This window comes from Pinus tabuliformis, chromosome Q, assembly GCF_031772625.1.
Source record: "Pinus tabuliformis cultivar Carrire ecotype Pingquan chromosome Q, CPIR1, whole genome shotgun sequence".
Taxonomy (NCBI): domain Eukaryota; kingdom Viridiplantae; phylum Streptophyta; class Pinopsida; order Pinales; family Pinaceae; genus Pinus; species Pinus tabuliformis.
Window position 1 is genome coordinate 652,440,657 of NC_142296.1, and position 13,480 is coordinate 652,454,136.

The window sequence follows — 13,480 nt, forward strand, 5'->3', positions numbered from 1 at the left end:
TTGATTCACATCGATGACATCTGATGCCATGGGGCATCGTTTGTATAATATTTCTAACCCTATCTCTTTTATTTCATATCATTAGATAATTTTTATTTCACATATTTATGACTGTCTTTCATATTTCAGTGTGTTAGAGTAGATTTTCTATTCCAGTAGGATTGACTATGTATGCATAATGATTTCAATTTTGAATGGATATCTATTTGATGGACTTCTGCTTTCTTGGATGCAGGATTATGGGGTTCTCACATTACTTCATGGAAGCAACGTGTCCCCATATGGAGCCAGATGTTGCACTGATTTTGTCAAAGTTACATGAGGAAGCAGATGTAACATACTTTTCTCCAAGGGATCGAGATCATCAACCATCAACACTATGTTATTATAGACCCATTTTGCAAATTTTTAATGTAAATGATGCTAGTAAGACCATGAATGTATGTAACAACCTAGGTAAGCCTATTATTTTGGCGATAATTTCATCCTAGGAGGTTTTTTGTATCACTGACTCATCTGTGTTTCTAATCACAGATGGTCGGAAAAGTTTTTCCCTCCAACTTCACCCCAAAGCTAGGGTGGATTTGTCGTCAAAGTCTTAGGTGAGTCCTAGTGTTCTAGTCAAGTCTTATATAAAAGTGATTTTGGAATAGTTTAAGCTAATTGGCTAAATTATTTTATTACAAATCACTTGGTCTACTAGATCATATTGTCGCAGAATTGAGTATGTAATTCGAGGGTCTAAGCCGAACGGGTATTCCCCTTTGAGGGTTGAATTGTAAAAAAAAATATTTTAGTGCATGGTTCCTCATACTTAGACACCATGGCTAAAATATTAAAGGGTGGAAAAAATATTAATTCCCTCAAGTGTCAATTAATTAATTTTTTTGGCAAATATAAAATTAAATCCTAAGACAAAAATTTAATTAATTAGAGTCAAAATTAGAAGTCTAGAGAAATTAAATTCTCTAAGGAGAAAAATTCGTGGGTCTTAAAAGAAATAGTTTTTGGAGGTCCTCCACCAAGGGAATATTGGATATTTCAAGAAAAATTGGACCCTTGGACCTTGGTGGTTAAGTCAAAGTCAATTTTTTGAAGAAATTAGCTTAAAATAATTAATTTTGAGCTAATAAAAAAGGGATTTAATGAGAAATTCGAAAATTCCTCAAAATAAATATTTTCAACGGCTAAGATTAAAAGATCATCAAGGATTTATCAACGGCCAAGATTATTTTGACGAGGATCAAGCCAACTAGCCGTTATTTTTCCACTTTAAGGATTTATCTATATAGAGAGAGTCATTTGTATGTCAAAGCCATCTGAGATCTGGCTAAGAAATTGTTGTAGAAGCATTGATGTAACACTATTGTCCCACTGGGAACATTTATTTGAATCATAATAAAGACTTTGGGGTGCAGTTCAAGGTGTTCAATGTTCGTTGATTTGTGGTATGTGCTTGGTACGGACTTTCCTATATTGTGTTGATTAATGCTAAAATTTGTTTTTCATTAGATGGGGATAAAGTTATTCTATTGACAGATTTTGGGTTTATCTTAGATGGTTTGATTCGCTATATTGTCCAACAAATTTTCTTGAGAATTATATATAGTGTTTGTAGGTTCCCCAGTTCATGGTCACCAAGTTTACAAACTGTGGGCATGAACTGACTTTGTTTGGATTCCAAATATTTATGTGGTTGATTTAAATTTCGCAAAGGCTATAGTCTGCATTAATTTTCTAAAGTGTTTTTAGCCATTTATCAAAGAAAAAGCTTCATAAAAATTAATTCTCGAAATTTATTTCAAAACTCTTGTACATTTGTAAATTTTGTAAATAGATTTGTAAAATAATTTTGTATATTATTTTTGCTAATTGGGCTTTTGGGGTTTTTTTTCTTTTCATATTTTTGTATATATTGGGGTTTTGGGCATTTGTAAATCTATTTGTGTAGGTGAGATCAAGTGGAGAAAGCTGGAATAGAGCTAGATCTAGGCCCTTGAGGGTAAGATCTAGTCTATAATTTTTTTTGCAGGGCCAGCCATTGAAGAAATTGAGCCAACTTGCAGATCTGAAGGAGATAAATTTTTCTGAAGTTGGGGTTTCAAGTTTTAGCCCTCCCAGGCCCAGATCCGACCTCTCCAAGACTAGCGTTGGCCTCTAAACCCCCTGCGTCAGCCCTTTTGCCATATGTGTCATCGTTTTAGGGCACCTTAGGGTTGGTCGTACCCTCTAGGGGCCTCAACCTCCCCTTTTAGCCCTTGTGTTAGGGTTTCAAGGCCTAGCCATGAGCCCTAGACCACACGGCTGCCCTCCCAAGCCCTAGATGGCTACCTCAAAGGCTAGTCATGGCCTTTTTAGGCCATAATTTGCCCTAGTTACCCCAGCGTCAAACCCTTTAGGGCTTTCCCTCTCTCCTTTGCCCTTCGCTCTCCCTCATGTGGCTTTCTTGACCCTTCTTCCACCCTTCTTTGACCTCTTTTCCCTAGCCATTGAATTTCTTGAGCCTTTTCCTTAGCCTCTAGCCCTCTTTTAGCCCTAATTTGACCCTTAGTCATTTCTAAAATTTTTGGGACTAAATATTTGGTGGGTTTTGCAGAAATTTGGCTCAAAAAAGTTTGATTTGCAAGTGGCAACTTCATCACAAAATTTTGGCAAGTTTGGGCAAAGTAATCTTCAAGGTTCTTGGCCTAGGGTTTGCGCTCTAGAGTCTAAACCCTAATTTCTCACTGTTTTATTACTGCTGTAAATTATGATTCATAACAATGATATAAGTGCCATAACAATACATCTAATTGGTCAAAATACTCCTAAATTGCAAAATAAAAATTTCCTAGAATTTTGTCCACTTGGGCATTAAGGATCTAAATTTTGGCTTGCTGGAAATTTTCTGCATAAATGCTAGAGGTCAAAAAACTAAATTTTCAGTTTTGGTAAATTTTTCCAAGTTTTGGGCATATTTTGGCACTTGCTATAACATCAATAGCTCACTTATTTTCTGATTTACTTATTGCTGTAACAAGTTAAATCAGATCTGGTATAAGCCTGAACATTGCATCTTAAAGTGGGCTAAAAATCATAATTTACTTTAGAAAAGTGTTGGACATCTCATTGATCATCTGTGGCTATAATAGGCTTGTTTCTCGAATCTAAAGTGACTTTATTACTACTGTCATAAGGATAACAAGTGCTGATATTTCTGAAGTATTATTGCTGATTTTAATTATTGGAATCTAACATTTGCTTGTCTTGTCTTAAGCTTTAATAATTGTCAAAATTTGCACTTAAGACACTCAAACATCTAAGCTCTAAGTCTCTAAATCTTGTTTAAGTTACTTTTGACATCTTAAGTTTTACTCTTGAACATCTTTCATTATTGGCATCTTGTGGATTTGATATTGGCATCATCATTGGCATTTATTTTATTGAAATATCTTTGAAGATCTCTAATTGTTTCAATTGTGGCATTGTCTTTAATAATCTTGCAATTGATATCTTGACTAAGTGTGAGTTAAGTTATTACAGGATTTGTGTACATCCCATAGTCATTAGAACTTTGTGATTTATCTTTGGTATCTACTTCACACTTAAGCATTTGGCACATTCTTGTTGGGTTAAGATTGTCTTTTCATTTATCGTTAAGTACCTTTGTCATAAACAATAATCATAACCTAAGTGCTTAAACATTTAAAACAATCTTAAGCTAAGAGTTTCACTCATCCATTTTGCATTTCATTCTAAGAGTAGTTGCATATAACAACTTACCTCCAAGCATAAGCTTGGTTGATAGAATCCTAGGAAAACCCTCTCTCATCTAGCTTGAGGGATTCAACCCTTCTTAGTGGTTAACACAGTGAGCTTGTAGTCGTCGGAGCCACAGACTCTGTAGCGTCAGAGGCACTGGGTGGTTGGAACAAAGGGGGAGGTATCGTTAATTAGGCCATTGTTTGCTTCTCGTTGGCTTCCATCTCACAACCTACTCTGAAGGTCGTTTCTCAAAATAGTTAAGGGAAAGTTTCTATCTAGATCAGGGATTTAATCTAAAATTAACCAAGATCCTTGCATCACACTTAGATCGTAGGAGTTGCATCGCATATAGGTTAGTCAATCATAGAAGCAGCAACTGTCTATTTGGTTACTTGGTCATAATTTATAATAAGCAAGAGCTTTTGACTCCATAAGGCATTGGTCTCAATTCTAAATTTAATCGAATCCTTAATCTTGCTAAATTAAACCGAGTAGCTAGGCCACTCAACTGTCTCCCTGGCAAGTTGGTTCCCAACTTGCTTTCCATCATCTCATTTCCATAGGGACTACCCCCGATAGCTTGCTATTGGGAGACAGATAAAACGGAGTGGGCAGGGATCAGAGTGACAATCCCTGCCCTGAGCCGTTGTTGCGGTGCCTATACAATCCGAGCGACAACATGAGGTACACTTCTATTATCTTTGTTTTGAAAATTGCACCAGTTTGATGCGGAGATTGCTTTCCTCAATGAAGTAATTAAGGAGGAAGAAGTGTACATAAAGCTACCTCAAGACTTTGAGGTACATGAGAAGAAGTCTCATGATTAAACAAGGCTATCACAAGTAGACACGTTGGGCTTGGTTGATCTTATTTTATTTGTCTCTGATGGAAGCTAAAGGACTCGTGTCAAAGGGAGCAGTTGTGGTAGAAAGAATTGCCTCCGTAATAGAGGGAGTAGTCAGAGAGCCCCGTTTTAGCTTCAGAGGGAGTTGACCTCTAAGTCTGAGATGATAGACTATCTTTGACATTGTCAGACTAGATAGCTGATATGCTGAAAGACAATAGTGGTAGAGGGAGCAACCAAAATTACCACAGCCGGATATGTTTCAGTGTGAGAGGGAGCACCCAATCAGGGTGATAGGAAAGCAACTGTGGTGATAAACCCAGTGAAAGGTAGCTGATAAGTTTTATGAGCCAAGGCATGTTGCTCAACATGTGTTGGAGTACCCGCATGCTACAGTTTGTAATGGCAAAGTCAATTATGATTTGAAATTTATCTCAAACAAGTAAATTATAGCTGCAGATTTAGATTGAGTAGATTGTGCTAAAGACAAAATGTTCATCAAGATATTGCTTCAATTTGGGCTTCGTTATAATTTCTTGGATAAACATGAAGCAGTCATCTGTGACACTCGCTATTAAGGAAGCTGAGTATATTGCAACTGGATTGGCAAGTTGAGAAGTAGTTTGGCTTCACAGGCTACTTGCAGGATATCTTGATCAAGTGCAGGTGACGACCATGATGACAGGTCGAAACACATTGGGATCAATTACCGCTTCATTCGAGACATGGTGAAAAAGGGAGCAATGAAGCTCCAATATATCTCCACTGATGAGCAGGTAGCTGATATTCTTACGAAGCCTCTGTCCAGAGCAAAGTTTGCGTACTTTAGGGACAAGCTTGGACTCATGGAGAATGCCTCTCTCATTGAGAGGGAGTGCTGATGAGATAGCATCATGGACTGACATTATTTCTATATCATTATGACCTTGGTTGAAGAATGGCCCGACATTCTCCCTGTGTCATTATGACCTTCGTTGGATAATGGTTTGACAGATTAGATAGCATCATGGACATTCTCCCTGTGTCATTCTGACCTTGGTTGGAGAATGGTTCGATGAACAAACATTCTCCCTGTGTCTCTATGAACTTGGTTGGAGAATGGTCCAGCAAAGGACAATATTCTTCTATAAGAAGAGTAGTCCTAGAGGACATGCAAATGAGCAGGAGCCTCCCAGCATCATGCTCGGATCTCTTGATAGAATGAGCTTATTTGGCATCGGGCCCAGGATGCTCATGTAGAGTGTGGCCTTTGGAGTTTCACCACGAGTTAAAAGATATTGACTAGGATGGTGATCCAAGACTAGTCTAGGTTAGGAGTATTGACCAAGATTATGGGTTAGGAGTATTGACCTTAGTTATGATTACTAGTTGATGCTAAACGTTATGCCATGTCTCAAGAGTACCAACCAGGTTGTGGCAACCAATTGATGTTGGTGATATTAATATTGATGATGATGCTTATCTTAATCTCGATCCTTCCTTAGAGAATCTATCAACTTGAGAACATCTTGACAGTCATTATGAATACCTCCCTTGCTAAGAGGGAGTGTTGAATTTTGTCACCATGGTCAGTCTTCATAATCATTATTTTTATCATTGATGTACTTGTAACAATATATTTCTATGTAAAGCATGTTCTTCATGCTCAAAAGAAAATTTTATTATTTATGTATTTGTTAAAAGAAAAATTAGAAGGCATGTTCTTCATGACCTTCACAAAAGAAAATTTGAAGTTTAAATTTTTTATTTTTGGCTCAAGGTGCCCAAGTTGGCCCTCCTTTGATCAAGTTGTCTTTGCCCCAAGAGGCACCTATTCAGACCCATTCAAGTGTGTATAAACAGATAATTCGACCTCCATCCAAAGGGAAATTTGGATCATTGAGATATAGCATCTTCTGTCTAGCAATACGAAGAGGATTAAGGAGCTAATCAAAGTATCTAAGGAGCAAGACGACTCTATGAAGGAGGCCAAAATTTTTTGTGGTATCTCTCATCTCTCAGCAGGATGACTCTCTGTGAAAAAGGGCCGAAGTTCTTTGTGGTTTCTTCTTTGTGAAAGGGCTGAAGTTTTGTTGTATCATCTTTGTGAAAGCGCCGAAGTTTTGTTGTATCTTCTCTGTGAAAGGGCCGAAGTTTTTGTTTCATCTCTGTGGTTAAGTCCAAATTTTCTATTGAATAGAGAGGCCAAATTTCATATCTCTGTTGACCAAGTTGACTAGGGCATATTGTGGAGGGCTTTGACTTGGACTCTTGGTGGGCAGTTTCGCCGGTCAGTTTGTCTATTATCTTGACTTTGATGTCTCTCTTGTTGAATTAATTCTCTAAGGAAGGGTTTGTTGGGTTTTTACCCCATGTGGGTTTTCTCAGGGTAAACTTTGTGTTGACTTGGTGCATTGTGATCTTTACTATTCCTTCGATTGTTATGGTTGAATTTCTGAAGTGTAATTGCTTGATGAAGAAGTTGTAATTGCTAAAAGAATTTATATATTTCATCAGAAGTAATTATTAGTATTAAAAAATTAGTGCTAGTCTATATTGCACTTGAATTTTTCAACAAGCCTTTCGTCTTGAACTCCACACTAGGAATTCATACATGATATTTACACCTTTTACATACAGGGTCATTCCATCTTGTCATTACAATACTCATTTCCACTTGACACACAATTTGGTCCAATACAATCGAAGGGTTCAAACTGGGGGAATTATTCATATCTTGTCTTCAAAACTAATGAAACCAATATAAAATGAACAGTTTACAAAGTCGCTCACAATATCTGGTCCTATGGGCTATCAACTCACACCCTATCAGTGTTATTAGAACCAGACTAGATAGGTTAGAAACAACCAGTCCAATCTGTTGGAGGGAAAAATTGGTTCGGGTCGGTGAACCAAACCATTTTTGGTGGGTCGGTGAACCAAACCATTTTTGGCCAATTCGGTACTGAATTGGCCTTTTTTCACTGAACCGACAGTTCTGTACCGAACCAGCTAGTTTTGTACAATGCTACCACGGACCCTTTAAATGCAATTTTTTTTAAAGGCAATGATTTATGACTGGGGAAGTCTAGTATTTGACCATATTTCCCTACTAATGTTATGCAATTCATTGTCATACTTTTACTTAAATTTTTAACATTACCATTAATTGACTTAGGATGTTTGAGAGTGGTTCTGAACTCATTGGATTTCATATGGAGAAAGTAGAATTTTAGATCCCACTCAAAATCTAGCAGACTCAACAGTTTTTTAGGATTTCATGATTGGGGGGATTGCAATGATTCCTTTGGATTTTATCATGTATGAGGGTATGGGACTAGCATTAATCAAGAGCACTGTTAGTTTTTGGTAGCATCGGAAGTGCTCTAGCCTTGAAATTGGTGGAGAGGCAATTTCAAGGCTAGGGCACATGAGTTTTAAAGAACCCAAAAACTGTTTGGTGAAATTCCACCCAGATTGTATTTTATTAAAAGAAATAATATTTTTAATGGGGTTCCTAAGTCTAAACTTAGGAAAATTAAAATATTAATGGGTATTAATCAAAATATGGGTGAGAATGATCTAGAAGGTGGATCAAGTCATGTTTTAATCTTAGACATTGATTAGAGACTTAATCTTGGCCATTGAAGACTCAACAGGAAAAGTATAAAATGGAGGCTTGGGGTTCATTTGGAAACACACACATAGAGATTGAGGAAATCGATTTTCTAAGGTGCGAAGTTCTTAGGAACAAAATCGATTGGGGAGATCTTGCAGCTGAGGGGTATAGAGAATCCAGGAGGGCTTTCCGGAAAATACAGAATAGAGAGGTGGAGAGAACTCGCAGAGAGGCAGCGCAATAGCCGAGAACGCTGATGCAGAAAAGCTGCATGTCACGTAGAATTTAGAACTGCTAGAACTATCAGAACAACCAAGAGAGCTGATGCAGAGGGCAGAGAAGGTGACGCAGGGCTGACACAGAGCCAACGCAGAAATAGCTTGAGTTAGCCGGTCTTGTGCCGGATCAGCCAGAATTCTGCCGGGGAAGTGAGGTAAAACTCACTTAGATTTTCCGCCAATATTTTCTCTGTAAAGGATTGCTAGATGAGCATCCTAGAGTTGTATTCAAATATTTCTCCTGCGTAATAATAAACCCTCAAAACTACTGCATCGGTTTCCCCGCATTGGGTTTTTATGGGGACTATTGTGTCCAAAAATAAGCGTGTCTTATGTATCTTGTTCTTTGCTCTGTTTTTTGTTTCATGAGATCAAACATTTAATTAGTGTAGGCTGCAAAAGTAATTTACTTTAGTATTCAGAGGAATAACTTGATGAATGTAATTTAAAAATCAAGTAGGTGAAGTAAATTCAGATTTGCTGCAGTAGGGGTTCCTTCGCATCTAGGAATTTTCAGATGGTATCAGAGCATTGATTTTGAAACAGGAAGAGCAGATCCAGTATTGAGCAGTGAGGCCGAAAGCTGCACTTGGCAGCAATTCAAATCCCCTTGAAGGGATTGCGTAGTCCTTGCTGGGAAGCAGATCCGAGGAAATCTCTCTCTGTGTGAGACAACAGAGAGGTACGATTTCCAGTTCATGAGTTTGTAGAGGTAGAGGAAGTGACGTAGAGCCTCAGCGCAGTTTCTGCCGGGGCGGAAATCCGTCGGAAAAGAGCGAAGACACATAGAAGGAGAATTTTCTCCTTAGAGGACTTTCAGCCAAGGAGCCTGAATCTTCACTTGCTGAACAACAGCGGAGAGGGGCAGATCTACAAGCTCCAGCAGGGAGCGCGTAGGCCGGTATAGTGCTGTGCAGAGGAGAGAGGAGGTCATTCGACATTTGGCAGAGATGACAGCCACATCTCCAAGAGGGAGGTGGGGAGATTTAGAGCTGTAGTTTGAAAGAGCTACATAAGGGCAGGATCCTTAAGGAGTCCATCTCTTAGATCAATTCCTTGCTACAGGAGGCCAATGTTCAGCAGTAGCGAGATGGACTTAGTGTCAGATGATGCAGTGGAGTGTTTGGAGGACAGATGCAGTAACTGGGGACCAGAGACTGATCAACGTAGAGCAAGGTTGGCAAGAGTGCAGGAGTCAGCAGCAGTGCAAAAGATTCAGAGGGTCAGAATCAACAGCAGTCAGATTCCAACATTCATTGTATTATGTTGAACACGGTTAAGTTCAACTAATTTTGGATGTTTTTCAGTTGCTTCTCTCAGCAACTGAGTTGCAGTACAAATGCCGTGTTAGAATTGGCAGTGCTAGGAGCATAGCAAATGTAGCGTTTGAGAGGGAGCTGTGGTACAAATGCAGCAGTGGTAGTGTCATGGGTAGCAGTATAGTAGCAGTAGCAACACAATGTTGGTGGCAGCAACAGTGTAGAAAGGAGGTGCTTCAGAAACAGAGCAACATGTAGGTGGACATTATTGCTAGAGCACTTTCCTCGCTAAGAGGGAGTGTTAGCTTTTGGTAGCATCAAAAGTGCTCTAGCCTTGAAATTGGTGGAGAGGCTAGGGCACATGAGTTCTAAACAAACCAGAAACCTTTTGGTGAAATTCCTCCGGGATTTTATTTTATTAAAATAATTAATATTCTTAATGGGGTTCCTAAGTCTAAACGTAGGAAAATTAAAATATTAATTGGTATTAATCAAAATATGGGTGAGAATGATCTAGAAGGTGGGTCAAGTCATGTTTTAATCTTAGCAGTTGATTAGAGACTTAATTTCGGTCGTTGAAGACTCAACAAGAAAAGTATAAAATGGAGGCTTGGGGTTCATTTGGAAACACACACACAGAGATTGAGGAAATCGATTTTCTGAGGTGAGAAGCTCTCAAGAGGAAAATCGATTGGGGAAATCTTGCAGCTGAGGGGCAGAGAGAATCCGGGAGAAGGACTTTCCGGAAAATACAGAACAGAGAGGCGGAGAGAGCTTGCAGAGAGGCAACGTAGTAGCCGGGAGAGCTGATGCAGAAAAGCTGCCTGTCACGCAGAATCCAGAACTGCCGAAACAACTGCAACTATCAGGAACTGCTGGAACTGCCGGAACAGTCGGGAGAGCTGACGCAGAGGCAACGCAGTAGCCAGGAGAGCTGACACAGAATCCAGAATTACCGGCAACTGTCGGAACAACCGGAAGCACTGACGCAGAGGGAAGAGAAGGTGACGCAGGGCTAACGCAGAAATAGCCGAGGTTAGCCAGTGTTGTGCTGGATTAGCCAAAATTCTGCCGGGTGAAGTGAGGTAAAAGTCACTCAGATTTTTCGCCAGTATTTTCTCTGTAAAGGATTGCTAGATTAGCATCCTATAGTTGTATTCATATATTTCTCCTGCATAATAATAAACCCTCAGAATTATTGCATCGGTTTTCCTACATTGGGTTTTTTTGGGGAGTATTATAAGTGTCCTATGTATCTTGTTCTTTGCTCTGTTTTCTATTTTAAGAGATCAAACATTTAATTAGTATAGGCTACGGAAGTAATTTACTTCAGTATTCAGAAGAATAACTTGATGAATGTAATTTAAAAATCAAGTAGGTGAAGTAGATTCAGATTTGCTGCAGTAGGGGTTCCTTTGAGTCTAGGAATTTTCACAAGCACCAACACCTCTATGTATCTTGATGTTAGTGGCATTGATTGTTGAACTCCTCTATCATGATCCTACTAAAAATGTACCCATCACTCAAACAAAATCTTGACTTGACATGCTAAGCTTTTTCTATCTTATTTTAATGCTTAGAGGGTGATATTGATGACGAAGATCCCAATATAGGCAAAGATTTTGATGATATGTAGGTATTTGTTGTAGCATGATTTTTTTTGGATGCTAGAGGCCATCTAGGGCTTGTTTGTTGATGTATTTTCAGTTCAAAGATGGATTGCACTTGGTGCTATTTTGGTTATGTGCACCCTTACATGCTATATAAATGAGAACTTTTGCTTATTTGTGTATAAATGTTTTGGATTCATATGGATGCACATGGATATATATGTTTTTCCTTAAATGTGAATATTTTATGTGTTTTTGGTTGTCCGTTTTTTTGGTCTGGTTTTTTTTATCGGTTCTGGTCCGGTGCTGACTGGTTCCCAGTCCGGGTGATCTACTGGTTTGATGGCTGGTCCAGTTCTGATAAAGTTGAACCCTATTATACATGTGCATACAGAGGAATAGAGGTGATGCCCCCATTATTTTCTTTGAACTTACAGTGTTCTTCCCAGTGTCCAAATTTCTACTATTTTATGCGAAAGTTTCATGGTGGATTGAATTTGCTGTTGTAATTTTCTGAAAGTGTTCAGTTTATTGCAGGTTTGAACAACATCCTAAAGTGTTTCCCCCAACACCCCCCCCCAGCATCCCCCCTGGACACCAAGGAGTTTGCAAACTTAAACAGTCCTGGGGATTAGGCTTGTTGTCCCTCCTAGTTCTGTATGTTCTGATCTTCCTTGGACTTGCTTTCAAGCTACGCAGCAAAGCCATGGCTCAATACAATGAGTTCAGGTTGGTTATTACTGGCAAGTTATGCTTGAACAGATCTTATCAGAGAGTACTTGCTTTCTGTGTGTATCTTTTAATAACTGTTTTAGGGATTTATATTTTGGAAATTTTAGTATATATTTCACACAAGATTTGCTTAAATTCTACATTGGTTTATGTTAAGCATGTCATTTGACACAGGATAATCCGAAACGGTGGTGTTATCTCTGTGTTCCAATTTCTTTTATTTCTAGTCATAATGCAAACTCAGGCAAATTACCAAGTGGTTGGGCGGAGCTTTCTGTCTCTCTCAATCTCTTCAGCTGTCTTTTATTATTTTTGGGCACGGAATGGAGAAGTTATTTACAATGTTATCTTTCACAAGGAGAAATATGCACAGAAGTTCAATGCAGACTTGCAGCGCTGTCCAAGTGAACGTGACAGGTAAATCTTATTTCAAGACGATTGAAATTCATTAATTTTTCAGACTGTTAGAAAGTTATAGCATTTACTTAAATTGATAACTTAGGGTAAGGGGTGGAGTAGAATGAACAATAGAGGAATAAAACTCCATTTTTTACCAAATCCAAAATAGCTGTATTGCATATGCAGGGGATCAAGACTTGTGCCCAACCATTGAGACACGTAAACAGCCATACAGGAACTTGCAGAAACATATACCAAAAATAGCCCTACTCAGCAATAAGCATGCACAAGTTGCAACAGACTGAAAGGATCCAAGGGACAAAATAAAATATGATACTAGGGTTATAGTGGAGAAACCCCCCGACGGGTTAAAGCTCCACTGTCAATTATTCATTGTATTCCTGTGTGTGACTAATAATACAAAAGTATGCATCTATGAAGTGAGACTGAAACAGCTAGATTCTCTCACTGCCCCTGCACATTCCTCACCACTGCTGCTGCTGCAAATTCCACATAATACATGTAGATCCTTCATGCATTAGGCTCACACAACCACTTGTCTTGCGAGAAGTAGGTGTTATACTTCAATGTTGAGATGATCATTAATGATGGTAGGTGTTATACTTTAATGTGCCGACCTTTTTTAGATGTATAGGTGGCTTTATCGAGCTTACATGTTTGTAACTAACCCACTTTATTTTATTTTACAAGGTCAGCCTATTTGCCCTCATGAGCTAGCACCTAAACCCTAAAGTAGGTGTATAAATAAAGCACACTCCTTGTTCATAATTCATTCATTCAAGTTATCAGTGCACTTCTCTTGTTCATGTGTTTGGGTACTAAAACTATCTCTCGAGTTCATCATTTAGGTGTTATTTTATTTCTTCTCTACTTTTTGCTTCACTAGATTAGGGTTTATTAGAGATTTCACCTTAGATCCACTATCTTATTGTCTCAAGTTCAACATGGTTTCAGTGTCAATGTGGACTCTTCCTTCTCTATCCAGAATTGTTTCA

At 38.6% G+C, this 13,480-nt stretch overlaps 1 protein-coding gene across 4 annotated transcripts in view; it reads left to right on the top strand.

The window, feature by feature from the left end:
• The window catches only part of LOC149221192 (uncharacterized), a 311,552-nt gene that overhangs the window by 90,974 nt on the left and 207,098 nt on the right, over positions 1–13,480 (top strand). For 2 of the 4 annotated variants that reach the window (XM_089385030.1, XM_089385029.1), the window contains exons 2-3: positions 11,871–12,062; positions 12,240–12,482. In XM_089385030.1, the coding sequence (XP_089241156.1) occupies positions 11,871–12,062; positions 12,240–12,482 (435 nt within the window). Of the gene's footprint in view, positions 1–11,870; positions 12,063–12,239; positions 12,483–12,650; positions 12,995–13,480 lie in introns of those variants that run through there. The other 2 variants (XM_089385031.1, XM_089385027.1) reach the window with 2 other exon arrangements.